Source organism: Pseudophryne corroboree, chromosome 3, assembly GCF_028390025.1.
Source record: "Pseudophryne corroboree isolate aPseCor3 chromosome 3, aPseCor3.hap2, whole genome shotgun sequence".
NCBI lineage: Eukaryota > Metazoa > Chordata > Amphibia > Anura > Myobatrachidae > Pseudophryne > Pseudophryne corroboree.
The window spans coordinates 278371698-278389354 of record NC_086446.1 but is presented as its reverse complement, the minus strand read 5'-3'; the positions used below and the strand labels follow the sequence as shown (position 1 = coordinate 278389354).

The 17657-nt window shown below is 47.4% G+C and overlaps 1 protein-coding gene across 2 annotated transcripts in view; it reads left to right on the top strand.

Annotated features, from left to right (window-relative positions):
* Positions 1 to 17657, top strand: part of ZBTB46 (zinc finger and BTB domain containing 46) — a 124525-nt gene that overhangs the window by 45573 nt on the left and 61295 nt on the right. For both annotated transcript variants that reach the window (XM_063959172.1, XM_063959169.1), the window contains exon 3: positions 11683 to 12619. In XM_063959172.1, coding sequence (XP_063815242.1) covers positions 11719 to 12619 — 901 coding nt within the window. In that variant the 5' untranslated portion in view covers positions 11683 to 11718. The remainder of the gene's footprint in view (positions 1 to 11682; positions 12620 to 17657) is intronic.

Sequence of the window (17657 nt, the reverse complement as noted above, 5' to 3'; positions counted from 1 at the left end):
TGTTTGTGGTACCGAAGCCGGACGGCTCGGTGAGACCTATTTTAAATCTGAAATCCTTGAACACTTACATACAAAGGTTCAAATTCAAGATGGAGTCACTCAGAGCAGTGATAGCGAACCTGGAAGAAGGGGACTATATGGTGTCTCTGGACATCAAGGATGCTTACCTCCATGTCCCAATTTGCCCTTCTCACCAAGGGTACCTCAGGTTTGTGGTACAGAACTGTCATTATCAGTTTCAGACGCTGCCGTTTGGATTGTCCACGGCACCCCGGGTCTTTACCAAGGTAATGGCCGAAATGATGATTCTTCTTCGAAGAAAAGGCGTCTTAATTATCCCTTACTTGGACGATCTCCTGATAAGGGCAAGGTCCAGGGAACAGTTAGAGGTCGGAGTAGCACTATCTCAAGTAGTACTACGACAGCACGGGTGGATTCTAAATATTCCAAAATCGCAGCTGATTCCGACGACACGTCTGCTGTTCCTAGGGATGATTCTGGACACAGTCCAGAAAAAGGTGTTTCTCCCGGAGGAGAAAGCCAGGGAGTTATCCGAGCTAGTCAGGAACCTCCTAAAACCAGGCCAAGTGTCAGTGCATCAATGCACAAGGGTCCTGGGAAAAATGGTGGCTTCTTACGAAGCGATTCCATTCGGCAGATTCCACGCAAGAACTTTTCAGTGGGATCTGCTGGACAAATGGTCCGGATCGCATCTTCAGATGCATCAGCGGATAACCCTGTCTCCAAGGACAAGGGTGTCTCTCCTGTGGTGGTTGCAGAGTGCTCATCTTCTAGAGGGCCGCAGATTCGGCATTCAGGACTGGGTCCTGGTGACCACGGATGCCAGCCTGAGAGGCTGGGGAGCAGTCACACAGGGAAGAAATTTCCAGGGCTTGTGGTCAAGCATGGAAACGTAATTTCGCATAAATATCCTGGAACTAAGGGCCATTTACAATGCCCTAAGTCAAGCAAGGCCTCTGCTTCAGGGTCAGCCGGTGTTGATCCAGTCGGACAACATCACGGCAGTCGCCCACGTAAACAGACAGGGCGGCACAAGAAGCAGGAGGGCAAGGACGGAAGTTGCAAGGATTCTTCGCTGGGCGGAAAATCATGTGATAGCACTGTCAGCAGTGTTCATTCCGGGAGTGGACAACTGGGAAGCAGACTTCCTCAGCAGACACGACCTCCACCCGGGGGAGTGGGGACTTCACCCAGAAGTCTTCCACATGATTGTGAACCGTTGGGAAAAACCAAAGGTGGACATGATGGCGTCCCGCCTCAACAAAAAACTAGACAGATATTGCGCCAGGTCAAGGGACCCTCAGGCAATAGCTGTGGACGCTCTGGTAACACCGTGGGTGTACCAGTCAGTGTATGTGTTCCCTCCTCTGCCTCTCATACCCAAGGTACTGAGAATCATAAGAAGGAGAGGAGTAAGATCTATACTCGTGGCTCCGGATTGGCCAAGAAGGACTTGGTACCCGGAACTTCAAGAGATGCTCACGGAGGACCCGTGGCCTCTACCTCTAAGAAAGGACCTGCTCCAGCAGGGACCCTGTCTGTTCCAAGACTTACCGCGGCTGCGTTTGACGGCATGGCGGTTGAACGCCGGATCCTGAAGGAAATAGGCATTCCGGATGAAGTCATCCCTACCCTGATCAAAGCCAGGAAGGATGTAACTGTGCAACATTATCACCGTATTTGGCGTAAATATGTTGCGTGGTGTGAGGCCAGGAAGGCCCCTACAGAGGAATTTCAACTGGGTCGTTTCCTGCATTTCCTGCAAACAGGACTGTCTATGGGCCTAAAATTAGGGTCCATTAAGGTTCAAATTTCGGCCCTGTCGATTTTCTTCCAGAAAGAACTAGCTTCAGTCCCTGAAGTTCAGACGTTTGTCAAGGGGGTACTGCATATACAGCCTCCTTTTGTGCCTCCAGTGGCACCATGGGATCTCAATGTAGTTTTGGGGTTCCTAAAATCACATTGGTTTGAACCACTCACCACTGTGGACTTAAAATATCTCACATGGAAAGTGGTAATGCTGTTAGCCCTGGCTTCAGCCAGGCGTGTCTCAGAATTAGCGGTTTTATCCTATAAAAGCCCTTACCTAATTTTTCATACGGACAGGGCAGAATTGAGGACTCGTCCTCAATTTCTCCCTAAGGTGGTTTCAGCGTTTCACTTAAACCAGCCTATTGTGGTACCTGCGGCTACTAGGGACTTGGAGGATTCCAAGTTGCTGGACGTAGTCGGGGCCCTGAAAATATATGTTTCCAGGACGGCTGGAGTCAGAAAATCTGACTCGCTGTTTATCCTGTATGCACCCAACAAGCTGGGTGTTCCTGCTTCTAAGCAGACTATTGCTCGTTGGATTTGTAGTACAATTCAGCTTGCACATTCTGTGGCAGGCCTGCCACAGCCAAAATCTGTAAAAGCCCATTCCACAAGGAAAGTGGGCTCATCTTGGGCGGCTGCCCGAGGGGTCTCGGCTTTACAACTTTGCCGAGCAGCTACTTGGTCAGGGGCAAACACGTTTGCTAAATTCTACAAATTTGATACCCTGGCTGAGGAGGACCTGGAGTTCTCTCATTCGGTGCTGCAGAGTCATCCGCACTCTCCCGCCCGTTTGGGAGCTTTGGTATAATCCCCATGGTCCTTTCGGAGTTCCCAGCATCCACTAGGACGTCAGAGAAAATAAGAATTTACTTACCGATAATTCTATTTCTCATAGTCCGTAGTGGATGCTGGGCGCCCATCCCAAGTGCGGATTGTCTGCAATACTTGTACATAGTTACAAAAATCGGGTTATTATTGTTGTGAGCCATCTTTTCAGAGGCTCCTCTGTTATCATGCTGTTAACTGGGTTCAGATCACAGGTTGTACGGTGTGATTGGTGTGGCTGGTATGAGTCTTACCCGGGATTCAAAATCCTTCCTTATTGTGTACGCTCGTCCGGGCACAGTATCCTAACTGAGGCTTGGAGGAAGGTCATAGGGGGAGGAGCCAGTGCACACCAGCTAGTCCTAAAGCTTTTACTTTTGTGCCCAGTCTCCTGCGGAGCCGCTATTCCCCATGGTCCTTTCGGAGTTCCCAGCATCCACTACGGACTATGAGAAATAGAATTATCGGTAAGTAAATTCTTATTTTTATCTCTCACATGATCAGTTTGTGAGTGTTGATTTGTCAGCCAGCACAGATGGTTACCAAGCGGTGGCAATGGTCACATTCAGTGGATACTGTAACTATCACATCAGAGATACTTCTTAAACTGGTTTATTTCTCCATCTTACATTTGTATTTATTATGTAGAATAGAGTTTCCCAAACTCTGTCATTACAGTCCAGGTTTTTAGGATATTCATGCTTGAGTCCAGATGGTTAAATCAAAGTGACTGAGGTACTAATTAAGTTACGTCTGCTCAAGTTGTTGTGTTACAACTTGATCTGGGATGTAGTTAATATCCTAGTGGTTGAGATCCCAGTGGATAGTATGCCATCAGTGACATCCCAATGGTCAGAATCCTGACTGTAAGTACTGGGGTTAGAGGGGGAGGGGACACAGACAGGGACAGTTAGGATGCTGTTGGACGGGTGGGTCAGAGTTATGGTTAAAATACCCAGAGGAATCCGTCTGCATTTTGAACATTGGGCTGCTGCTGTCTGCCTTCTGACTGTCAGACTCACGACCACCAGGATATCAATACTAACCTCTTGATCTCTGCTGACTGATCAGTTCCAATAAAGGACATTTCTTTTGTAGTTTAATATGGCTTTTTTTATTATGTGTATAAGAATCACAAATGTTGGTAATCAAGATAGCCATTTCAAGAATGCCAATGACCAGTTCACTTAGGGCCTAATTTGGATGCTGTCACAAATCTGCTATTATACGCAAATTGGCGATGTTTTCTCACTGCGCATGCGTCTGAGTGAAGTGTGATTGCAGTCGAACTGAGGAATTGGTAAGTGAGTGACAGGAAGACGGCATTTGGGGGTAGTAAATGGAGAGTGGTCGGGTAAACGCAGGTGTGTCATGTCCGTTCAGATGGTGTTTTCTGGGCGTGCATAAATTAGCAGTTGTGAGCTTACTTGCTAAAAGAGAAACCCCTGCGTTCCAAGAGAGCAGCTCAGTCTACTCACTCTGCTCTATGTCACGATTTTCGACGATGGTACCGTGGTATCAGCAGTTATACGCCATTGGCCAGCAATGATTCAATAGTAGGCAGCTTACCTATGAACAGGTTAGCTTCTGCCAATATAATCGCAATTGCATACGGCAAAGGATTGCAACGGCAGCAGCAAGAACAACCGCTCCTGAATCTGTCCCTTAGTGCTTATGTGATGTCATTGCTTACTAGTGTACCGATAGGCAGCATATGTGTTGGTTCAGCCACAAACCGGCTACCTTTTAACGTCTAGGTGACTACTAAAATGTAGAAAAAAAATCATTATGAAGCATTTTTGGGAACCAGTATTAAAATTCTGTAAATAACCCTTTTATCCTCAGACATCAATTTTATTCATTTTTCTGTTGTGACCATTACTACTTTTCTGTGTTTTACCTGCACAACATAAAGAAAAGTGGATTTTATAGATATATTTACTTTAGTTTATGATAAAGAAACTTTTTTGTTACTGTTTTCCAAGCCTGTATGTGTAGCAAAGCTTGCATTTCCCCGAAAACATTAAGGTTAGTCTGCTTTCAGTACTTGCTCTCTCATATGCATCCTTATTGTTTTCTGAAATTGCCCCTCTGTTCTTGGATTGACACTAATCTCTAATCTTACGAAGACCAGCATTTTACCGCCCAAAACGAGCACCATTAGGGTGTGGGCAGGGGGTAGGAAGGGAGGGCAGAGGTGGGGTGCGTCCCCTTTGATGTTCTGTAATGTGGAATATGCTCAGAAGTGGGATCTAGCCTCTTACAATCTTTTTGATCTTCCAGAGGAAAGACTTGTACATAAACACTCGGGAATACTCCCCACATCCTGCCTTATTTTATACACTCTGTCATCAAAACATCTTATGGCTCTTCACTGGCATGCTTGTACTTGTAGTGCCTTGATATCTGGTGATGCATAGGCCACCTTAGCTTGGGGAAATATATTTAACGATCAGTGAGTGAAATCCAGAAAAGTATATTCTTCAGAATTTTAAGGGTTTAGTAATGAAAATAATGTAGAATTCAGCATAGGCATATTTTTTCTATATTGGTTACATCTTTATTGTGATTTGTATATTCTGAAATTATTCCAGAAAGGTGGACACACTGCAAATTCTTTACTGTGGTGGCTAGATGTGTAGGAGACGGTAAAAATGCTTACCCCCTCCGATGTTGGGATCTTCAAGGTTGGGATATCTCTGTCGGTCATGTGACCGCCGGCACCCTGACCACCGGGATGCCATACCGAAGACCAAGATTGTTCCTTGGGATTTGCTATTTATGTAGCAATTTATGCTCAGATTTATCAAACTTTGGAGACTGATAAATTACATGGTGATAAAGTGGCAGCCAATCAGCTCCTGTTTGAAAAATGAGCTGATTGGCTCTGTTTGAAAAATGACGGTTATGAGCTGTACCACCGTGCAATTTATCACTCTCCAAGGCTGATAAATCTGGGCTTATGTTTGATAGATTTGTCACAAAGTTTAGATGTTCTAGTCCAGAGAATCTGTAATATGAGGAACAGTAATAACGTATCAACAGTCACGTAAGCTTGCGAGCAGGGCCCTCCTACCTCTATGCCTGTCTGCTTTTACCCAGTTTTGTTCTATTAATGTTGTTCTAATTGTAAAGCGCAACGGAATATGCTGTGCTATATAAAACTGTTAATAAATAAATAAATAAATAATTTTCTCTAACGTCCTAGTGGATGCTGGGGACTCCGTCAGGACCATGGGGATTAGCGGCTCCGCAGGAGACAGGGCACAAAAGTAAAAGCTTTAGGATCAGGTGGTGTGCACTGGCTCCTCCCCCTATGACCCTCCTCCAAGCCTCAGTTAGGTTTTTGTGCCCGTCCGAGCAGGGTGCAATCTAGGTGGCTCTCCTAAAGAGCTGCTTAGAAAAAGTTTTTTAGGTTTTTTTATTTTCAGTGAGTCCTGCTGGCAACAGGCTCACTGCATCGAGGGACTTAGGGGAGAGAAGTCAACTCACCTGCGTGCAGGATGGATTGGCTTCTTAGGCTACTGGACACCATTAGCTCCAGAGGGATCGAACACAGGCCCAGCCATGGAGTCCGGTCCCGGAGCCGCGCCGCCGACCCCCCTTGCAGATGCCGAAGATGGAAGAGGTCCAGAAGCAGGCGGCAGAAGACTTTTCAGTCTTCCTGAGGTAGCGCACAGCACTGCAGCTGTGCGCCATTGTTGTCAGCACACTTCACACAGCGGTCACGGAGGGTGCAGGGCGCTGGGGGGGCGCCCTGGGCAGCAATGTATAATACCTTTTTATGGCTAAAAAATACATCACATATAGCCCTTGAGGCTATATGGATGTATTTAACCCATGCCAGATCTCACAAACTCCGGAGAAGAGCCCGCCGAAATAGGGGGCGGGGCTTATTCTCCTCAGCACACAGCGCCATTTTCCTGCTCAGCTCCGCTGTGAGGAAGGCTCCCAGGACTCTCCCCTGCACTGCACTACAGAAACAGGGTAAAACAGAGAGGGGGGGCACTTTTTTTTGGCGATATTACTATATTTAAGCTGCTATAAGGATACAACACTTATATAGGGTTGTTCCCATATATATTATAGCGCTTGGGTGTGTGCTGGCAAACTCTCCCTCTGTCTCCCCAAAGGGCTAGTGGGGTCCTGTCTTCAATAGAGCATTCCCTGTGTGTCTGCTGTGTGTCGGTACGTGTGTGTCGACATGTATGAGGACGATGTTGGTGTGGAGGCAGAGCAATTGCCGGTAATGGTGATGTCACCCCCCAGGGAGTCGACACCGGAATGGATGGCTTTGTTTATGGAATTACGTGATAATGTCAGCACATTACAAAAATCAGTTGACGACATGAGACGGCCGGAAAACCAGTTAGTACCTGCCCAGGCGTCTCAGACACCGTCAGGGGCTGTAAAACGCCCTTTACCTCAGTCGGTCGACACAGACCCAGACACGGACACTGAATCTAGTGTTGACGGTGAAGAAACAAACGTATTTTCCAGTAGGGCCACACGTTATATGATCACGGCAATGAAGGAGGCTTTGCATATCTCTGATACTACAAGTACCACAAAAAGGGGTATTATGTGGGGGGTGAAAAAACTACCTGTAGTTTTTCCTGAATCAGAGGAATTGAATGATGTATGTGATGAAGCGTGGGTTAACCCAGATAGAAAAGTGCTAATTTCAAAAAAGTTATTGGCATTATACCCTTTCCCGCCAGAGGTTAGGGCGCGCTGGGAAACACCCCCTAAGGTGGATAAGGCGCTCACACGCTTATCAAAACAAGTGGCGTTACCGTCTCCTGATACGGCCGCCCTCAAGGATCCAGCTGATAGGAGGCTGGAAACTACCCTAAAAAGTATATACACACATACTGGTGTTATACTGCGACCAGCCATCGCCTCAGCCTGGATGTGCAGTGCTGGGGTGGTCTGGTCGGATTCCCTGACTGAAAATATTGATACCCTGGATAGGGACAGTATTTTACAGACTTTAGAGCAATTAAAGGATGCTTTTCTTTATATGCGAGATGCTCAGAGGGATATTTGCACTCTGGCATCGAGAGTAAGTGCGATGTCCATATCTGCCAGAAGAAGTTTATGGACACGACAGTGGTCAGGTGATGCGGATTCCAAACGGCATATGGAAGTATTGCCGTATAAAGGGGAGGAATTATTTGGCGTCGGTCTATCGGATTTGGTGGCCACGGCAACTGCCGGGAAATCCACCTTTTTACCTCAGACCCCCTCCCAACAGAAAAAGACACCGTCTTTTCAGCCGCAGTCCTTTCGGTCCTATAAGAAGCGGGCAAAAGGACAGTCATATCTGCCCCGAGGCAGAGGAAAGGGTAAGAGAGGGCAGCAAGCAGCTCCTTCCCAGGAACAGAAGCCCTCCGCGGGTTCTACAAAGCCCTCAGCATGACGCTGGGGCTTTACAAGCGGACTCAGGAACGGTGGGGGGTCGACTCAAGAATTTCAGCGCGCAGTGGGCTTGCTCACAGGTGGACCCCTGGATCCTGCAGGTAGTATCTCAGGGTTACAGGTTGGAATTCGAGAAGTCTCCCCCTCGCCGGTTCCTAAAGTCTGCTTTGCCAACGTCTCCCTCAGACAGGGCGACGGTATTGGAGGCCATTCACAAGCTGTTTTCTCAGCGGGTGATAGTCAAGGTACCCCTCGTACAACAGGAAAAGGGGTATTACTCCACGCTATTTGTGGTACCGAAGCCGGACGGCTCGGTAAGACCTATTCTAAATCTGAAATCTTTGAACCTGTACATACAAAAATTCAAGTTCAAGATGGAATCACTCAGAGCAGTGATAGCGAATCTGGAAGAGGGGGACTTTATGGTGTCCCTGGACATAAAGGATGCTTACCTGCATGTCCCAATTTGCCCTTCACATCAAGGGTACCTCAGGTTCGTGGTGCAAAACTGTCATTATCAGTTTCAGACGCTGCCGTTTGGATTGTCCACGGCACCTCGGGTCTTTACCAAGGTAATGGCCGAAATGATGATTCTTCTGCGAAGAAGAGGCGTATTAATTATCCCTTACTTGGACGATCTCCTGATAAGGGCAAGGTCCAGAGAACAGCTGGAGGACGGAGTAGCACTAACCCAAGTAGTGCTGCAACAACACGGGTGGATTCTGAATTTTCCAAAATCTCAGTTGACCCCGACAACACGTCTGCTGTTCCTGGGAATGATTCTGGACACGGTTCAGAAAAAGGTGTTTCTTCCGGAGGAGAAAGCCAAGGAGTTATCCGAACTTGTCAGGAACCTCCTAAAACCAGGAAAAGTGTCTGTGCATCAATGCACAAGAGTCCTGGGAAAGATGGTGGCTTCTTACGAAGCAATCCCATTCGGCAGATTCCACGCACGAACTTTTCAGTGGGATCTGCTGGACAAATGGTCCGGATCGCATCTGCAGATGCATCAGCGGATAACCTTATCGCCACGGACAAGGGTGTCTCTTCTGTGGTGGTTGCAGAGTGCTCATCTGTTAGAAGGCCGCAGATTCGGCATACAGGACTGGGTCCTGGTGACCACGGATGCCAGTCTGAGAGGCTGGGGAGCGGTCACACAGGGAAGAAACTTCCAGGGAGTATGGTCAAGCCTGGAGATGTCTCTTCACATAAATATACTGGAGCTAAGAGCGATTTACAATGCTCTAAGCCTGGCAAAACCCCTGCTTCAGGGTCAGCCGGTGTTGATCCAGTCGGACAACATCACGGCAGTCGCCCACGTAAACAGACAGGGTGGCACAAGAAGCAGGAGAGCAATGGCAGAAGCTGCAAGGATTCTTCGCTGGGCGGAAGATCATGTGATAGCACTGTCAGCAGTGTTCATTCCGGGAGTGGACAACTGGGAAGCAGACTTCCTCAGCAGACACGATCTACACCCGGGAGAGTGGGGACTTCATCCAGAAGTCTTCCACATGATTGTGAACCGTTGGGAAAAACCAAAGGTGGATATGATGGCGTCTCGCCTCAACAAAAAACTGGACAGGTATTGCGCCAGGTCAAGAGACCCTCAGGCAATAGCTGTGGACGCTCTGGTAACACCGTGGGTGTTCCAGTCAGTGTATGTGTTTCCTCCTCTGCCTCTCATACCCAAAGTACTGAGAATTATACGGCAAAGGGGAGTAAGAACGATACTCGTGGCTCCGGATTGGCCAAGAAGAACTTGGTACCCGGAACTTCAGGAGATGCTCACGGAAAATCCGTGGCCTCTACCTCTAAGACGGGACCTGATTTAGCAGGGACCGTGTCTATTCCAAGACTTACCGCGGCTGCGTTTGACGGCGTGGCGGTTGAACGCCGAATTCTAAGGGAAAAAGGCATTCCAGAAGAGGTCATTCCTACACTGGTTAAAGCCAGGAAGGAGGTGACTGCACAACATTATCACCGCATTTGGAGAAAATATGTTGCGTGGTGTGAGGCCAGGAAGGCCCCCACGGAGGAATTTCAATTGGGTCGATTCCTACATTTCCTGCAAACAGGATTGTCTATGGGCCTCAAGTTGGGGTCCATTAAGGTTCAAATTTCGGCCCTGTCGATTTTCTTCCAGAAAGAATTGGCTTCAGTTCCTGAAGTCCAGACTTTTGTAAAAGGAGTACTACATATACAGCCCCCGGTTGTGCCCCCAGTGGCTCCGTGGGACCTTAATGTAGTTTTGGATTTTCTCAAATCCCATTGGTTTGAGCCACTCAAATCGGCGGATTTGAAATATCTTACATGGAAAGTAACCATGCTACTGGCCCTGGCTTCAGCCAGGAGAGTGTCAGAATTGGCGGCTTTATCGTATAAAAGCCCATATCTGATTTTCCATTCGGACAGGGCAGAACTGCGGACGCGTCCTCATTTTCTGCCTAAGGTGGTGTCAGCTTTTCACCTGAACCAGCCTATTGTGGTGCCTGCGGCTACTAGCGATTTGGAGGATTCCAAGTTGCTGGACGTTGTCAGGGCATTGAAAATATATATTTCAAGGACGGCTGGAGTCAGAAAATCTGACTCGCTGTTTATACTGTATGCACCCAACAAGCTGGGTGCTCCTGCTTCTAAGCAGACGATTGCTCGTTGGATTTGTAGCACAATTCAACTTGCACATTCTGTGGCAGGCCTGCCACAGCCTAAATCTGTCAAGGCCCATTCCACAAGGAAGGTGGGCTCATCCTGGGCGGCTGCCCGAGGGGTCTCGGCATTACAACTCTGCCGAGCAGCTACGTGGTCGGGGGAGAACACGTTTGTAAAATTCTACAAATTTGATACCCTGGCTAAAGAGGACCTGGAGTTCTCTCATTCGGTGCTGCAGAGTCATCCGCACTCTCCCGCCCGTTTGGGAGCTTTGGTATAATCCCCATGGTCCTGACGGAGTCCCCAGCATCCACTAGGACGTCAGAGAAAATAAGATTTTACTTACCGATAAATCTATTTCTCGTAGTCCGTAGTGGATGCTGGGCGCCCATCCCAAGTGCGGATTGTCTGCAATACTTGTACATAGTTATTGTTACAAAAAAATCGGGTTGTTCTTGTTGTGAGCCGTCTGTTCAGAGGCTCCTACGTTGTCATACTGTTAACTGGGTTCAGATCACAAGTTGTACGGTGTGATTGGTGTGGCTGGTATGAGTCTTACCCGGGATTCAAAATCCTTCCTTATTGTGTACGCTCGTCCGGGCACAGTATCCTAACTGAGGCTTGGAGGAGGGTCATAGGGGGAGGAGCCAGTGCACACCACCTGATCCTAAAGCTTTTACTTTTGTGCCCTGTCTCCTGCGGAGCCGCTAATCCCCATGGTCCTGACGGAGTCCCCAGCATCCACTACGGACTACGAGAAATAGATTTATCGGTAAGTAAAATCTTATTTTAGTTATGTCGTCGTGTTACTTACTCTTTAGCACTCTGTGGACCTTATGATGTAGTTTAGGAATGACATGAGCTGAAGGAACTGGCAGTGTCTGTTTCTTTTAATGTTTTTGTACTAATTTGGTGCTTTTCTGTTCATCTATTTTACTGCTTTTCAAACAGTGTTTTGTGGGGACAACAAACCAAAGACATTCACAAATGAATAACCGTAAAGAGGATATGGAGATCCCTTCCCACTACAGGCAGCTTCTGAATGAGCTGAACGAGCAGCGGCAACATGGAATCCTCTGTGACGTCTGCATCATCGTGGAAGGCAAAATCTTTAAGGCGCACAAGAATGTTCTGCTCGGCAGCAGCCGGTACTTCAAGACTCTCTACTGTCAGGTACAGAAATCCTCTGAACAGACCACAGTCACTCAACTGGACATTGTAACAGCCCAGGGCTTCAAAGCCATCATAGACTTCATGTACTCTGCTCACTTGGCCCTCACCAGTAAGAATGTCATTGAGGTGATGTCAGCGGCCAGTTACCTTCAGATGACGGACATTGTCCAGGCTTGTCACACCTTTATAAAGGCTGCGCTGGACATCAGCATAAAATCGGAGACCTCTGATGAACTTGCAGACTATGACATGGGTGCCCCATCCAGCAGCGCAGAGGCTCTTCTTTCTGCTGTGGTGGCCGGGCGCAGCATCTCACCATGGCTTGCGAGAAGGACAAGTCCGGCCAACTCTTCTGGAGACTCTGCTATCGCCAGCTGTCATGAAGGGGGTAGCAATTATGGTAAAGAGGACACAGAGCAGAAAGTGGACAGTCAAGATGAGGTGTCCTCCATTTGGGCAGGAGATGTGTGCTATGGACCATTGCGTATCAAAGAGGAGCAGGTCTCCCCATCCCATTACAACAAAGGGGACCCAAGTAATGCATATACAGAGCATGGTGATGGCTGGCAGCACTCAGGGCGAAGGAAGAACAGAAAGAATAAAGAGACTGTTAGACACATCACTCAGCAAATGGTAGAAAGCTGTAGAACGGGATCTCCGGAGCAATCATTTATATCCAGCACACAGTGGCAGTACAGCACCCAGGACAACTCTGGTAAGCTCTGTATTTTTATGCTTTTATACATGTAGGATTCACAAGTGAAGTGTAAGTACAGATGTGTCACGAGATGCCTGGCACGAGTGAGCCATCAGGTCCCGTCCAGCTCTGCTAGCATCGGGCATCTTATTTTGCCGAAAATGTGTTTTAGTTGCAACGCAATGCGACTAGGATGCACGAGGAGACACTGCTGATTAATTTGATATATGACACTTGTACTGTATATTGTGTGTGACTGAGTCTGTATACGGAACAGAACTTGTATTGGAATAAAGCTGCAGCTGCTACATTGTAGCACTTTTTATACAGATTCAGAGACTCTGTCGCACACAGATATACAAGTATCTTATATCAAATTAATAAGCACAGTCTCCTGGTGTGTCCTAGTCACATTGCATTAACCCTAATGCTAGTTGATTCTCACATGAACTGGCATGCCAAGAGGGGCTGTTCGCTTTGGCATGACTGCAGCAAAGATGTATGAGGACATATGTACCTGTATATTATAACCATATAAACTTATCACTTTGTGAGGTCATCACTTCAGTGTTCTTATGTCCTTACATTAATTATTCCATATGGTGACTGGACTCTGGTTGTTTATAATGACCTTGGACTGATAGTTTCTATCACATACTTTCTTAGTACAATGCACTGGCCACCATTTCCTACATGTATAGCTGGTTATTTGGACTTGATGCCCCGATCACCAATTGATAACTGTTAGATTGATCTGAGTGTCCATTTGTGGACGGCACACAGTGCTCAGCCCTGGATCACTGCGTTCTTGTAAATCCTGGCCTATTGTTTCCATAGCAATCTAGGAGATTCTGCTGGTCTGCTCAGCTTCAGTTATTAGAAGATCCAACTGCAGGGCTGGTTAGTTCTTCTCTGGGATCTCGTTAAGATAATGTATTAAAATCCCTGGATTATACAGTTAACCAGGGCTATGTAGGGTTTAGTGGATGGGCAGAAAGCTGAGGGCTGGGCGTCCCCTGAATCGGGGCCATGATGTCTGCAAACTGAGCAGATTTGCAAAACCCTCCCGCCCCCCACTCGCTCCAAACAAGCCAGAGTAAATGAGGTATATGTGTCCTGAGACTGATCTGCCCCCAATTACTGCCAGTCATGTCACTCAGCACTGATCTCTAATCCCTGTACTATATACTTCTCAGTCTAGGAAGACTTATTAGGGTTTTTTCCTGTGACTGAAGTGTCGTTCTAACAATCTCTGGCTAACTCCACCAATTTAGTATACAGCCATTGGTAGATCTGCACACAAGCAAATATAGTGTGCCAGAGTATATACAATAGGCTAATAGACCTCTGTGCTTCATCTTCGTCTTCTTTTTTTGTTATAAAAGCACTGTAATTAGAAATCTTTTGAGATCCATCCTGTCATGTTTAAATGTAATAATTGTGTCATAGTTAGCTACTTATTCATAGCAATGTGCTGCTAGGGTTTGCTGCGTTGCCCTGCTGTGCACTTATCAGCCATAACGGTAGGGCCGGCATTGCAAGTTTCCCCTCACACCTTTATATGGGGTGGCACATTGCTCCCATGCAGTTCAGATACCATGATTTCACCCTAACTCTGTTATACTAAGAGGGAGATGTACTAAGCAGTGATAAAAGTGGAGAAGTAAGCCAGTGGAGAAGTTGACCATGGCAACTAATCAGCATTGACGTAACATTTATAATTTGCATACTGTAAAAGTATACAGAGCAGCTGATTGGTTGCCATGGGCAACTTCTCCACTGGCTCACTTCTCCACTTTTATCACTGCTTAGTACATCTCTCCCTAAGGGGTCTATTTACTAATCCTTGGATGGAGATAAAGTCAACGATTATAAAGTACCAGCCAATCGGCTCCTAACTAACCTATTAAAGGCTGGGTTTGAAAACTGACAGTTAGGAGCTGATTGGCTGGTACTTTATCTCTGTTGACTTTATCTCCATCCAAGGCTTAGTAAATAGACCCCTAAATCTTTTGTAGTCTTGACTTTGTTCACCTACAATGGAGTCAGTAATTTAACTTGTTCGACTTTTACTATGTAGCCCAGAATACACCTTTATATTGATTTACCATATTTTTATATCACCCCCTCTCTCCTTTGTTTTTAATGGCCATTGTGACATGGAAAGTGACACAAGTTTTTATGCTAATTGCTTCTCAGAATCCTTGCTTTAAGCCAGCCAGTAAAACACATTGGAGGTGACTATGGGCAGTATTCAATTATTTTCACCCCCTTCCACACCCGTTATGTATATGCCCTCGGGGGTGTGACATCATCATTTCAGGTCTGTACCCCTGGGGTAGCGAGGCACCAAACCCTTTACAGAACTAAACCTGATTACGATATGCGCGATAACAGGGATACTTTTAGAAAGGAGATTGGGCGTGATATATCATTTGAATACCGTATTTAGTGTCTATGGGCCTAATCCAGAGTTGTTCGCAGCAGCAAATTTGTTAGCAGTTGGGCAAATCCATGTGCACTGCAGGGGGGACAGTTACAACACGTGCAGAGAGAGTTAGATTTGGGTGGGGCGTGTTGAAACTGAAATCTAAATTGCAGTGTAAAAATAAAGCAGCCAGTATTTACCCTGCACAGAAACAAAATAAGTAGTGCACATGGTTTTGCCCAACTGCTAACAAATTTGCTGCTTACCCCCTATATGAGCTATCTAGCACACAAATTTGCAGGCCTCCACCCTGCTCTTGGAAGCAACTTCCGCCAACTAGACCTCTGTGTGTAGTGAGATGGAAAAGTCTGAAGTGTAAACCAATGAAATAAAATTTTGTTTCCCCTCCTAAAATACTGCTCTGTTTAGCTTGTTTAATTGCTTAAATTAATCATGAGAGTGAGCGGAAATGTGACCATTTTATATAGTCTATATTTTTTTAACATGTGACAAATTTGGGGGTGAAGCTTTTTATTACAATGTGCATGACTTTTCAAAGTAGAGACCTGAAGACCTCCAGCTCTCAGCTGGTGCAACAAGTCCTTTGGTGGAGTCTGTTTTGGTGTAGTCTGTTAAGGTGGGTACACACTGATAGATATATCTGCCGATCAATTGATCGGCAGATATATCTATGGACGGATCGGGCAGTGTGTTGAGCATACACACTGCCTGATCCGTCGGGGACTGACATCATGAACTGGGCGGGCGTGTACACACGGACGCCCAGTTCAGCTGTCAATCACCGCCGGCTGCCGCAGCATGTGTATGCCCGTACACACACAAAGACGCGCCAATATATTGGTAGATATATTGGCCGTCGGCTGTGCTGCGGCGACTACGCGATATGTCTGTGAACGACGGAGTTCACAGACATATCCCCCGTACACACTGGCCGACGGACCTGCAATATAGTGTGTACCCACCTTTAAGGCCCGTACACACTGGTCGATATATCGGGACCGTCGGCCAGTGTGTACGGCCGATAAGTCTGTGAACTCCGTCGTTCACATACGTATCGTGTCGGCCAATATATCTACCGATATATTGGCGCGTCGCTGTGTGTGTACGGGGCGGTCGGCCGACCGCCCGTACACATGCTGCGGCGGCCGGCGGTGATTGACAGGTGAACTGGGCGGGCGTGTGTACACGCCCGCCGAGTTCATGACGTCATTCCCCGACAGATCGGGCAGTGTGTATGCTGAACACACTGCTCGATCCGTCCATAGATATATCTGCAGATCAATTGATCTGCAGATATATCTATTAGTGTGTGCCCACCTTTAGAATGCCACAAATATTCCAGTTACCGTAGCTTTCTCTCATTATAGTAATCTTAAACTGGGTACACACTGGCAGATATATCTGCTGACGATACACACTGACCAACCATCACTGCCATCTGCAGATATATTTGTTGTTGAGAACATTGGCCATTAAATCTTTCCTCCGTACACACTGGCAGATCGTTGTCATAAAATGTGCCAAATATTCCTGAAATTTATAGAATGAGCTGGCCATTTAAAGAGCACACAGGAAAAGTAGTTTTTTTCTTCCACTGTCTCTCTTGCTCCTTCTCCCTCTGTCTCTCTTGCTCCCTCCATCTCCAAATGTCTCGCTCCCTTAGTCTCCCACCGTCTCTCTCACTCTTTTTCCTTCTCCCTGTCTCTCTCTCCCTCCATCTCCCACTGTCTCATTTCCTCCGTCTTCCACTGTCTCTGTCTCTCTCTCTCTGTCTGTCTGTCTGTCTCTCTCTCTCTCTCTCTCTCTCTCTCTCTCTCTCTCTCTCCTTCCTTCTCCCTCTGTCTCTCTCATGCTGATAATGTAACCCAACATTACAGTAGGTATCATCACTGCAGGGCAAGTGTTCTATCATCTGGTATTGTCCTTACACGGTCGGCATCATAGCAGTACAGTGGGGTTGGAGTCGAAATGCCGGCGGTCAGAATACCGGCCGCAGCATCCCAACAGGGGGAAGGTACATATACTTACCTTCCCCACCATGGTCCCCTGACCCTAACTCTCACTTCCTACAGCCTAAACCTCTTCCCCCCGCAGCCTAAAAGTAACCCCCCGCTGCAGCTTAACTCTCCGGCGGCACTGGAGATGATCGGAGGGGATTCCGGCGCTGGTGTTGTGTTCCTTGTCGGGATTCCGGCGGCTGTATTTTTCCCGTACAATGGATACACTATACTTGCACAGTGGCAGTCCTAGCAGTGCCTTGGATGTACTGTCCTTGCACTACGGTGGTCCTAGCTTGTACAATGTATACTGACCCTGCATGGTGAAGGTCCTAGCGGTGCCCTGAATGCCCCTCCCCCTGCAATCACACACCTGTACCGCATCCCCCCCCCCGCAATCACATACCTGTACCGTCTCCCCCTCTATCAATCACATACCTGTACCGCCCCCCCCCCCTTCTTCCCGCAATCACATACCTGTACTGCCTCCCCTCCCCCCGCCCGCAATCACATACTCGCACATAGCTCCCCCACCAGCACAGGTCACAGCTCTGGGCTGGCACACGTACTCCGTGCACAGCTGGTCCCTGCTCCAGCTGGAATCTGCAAC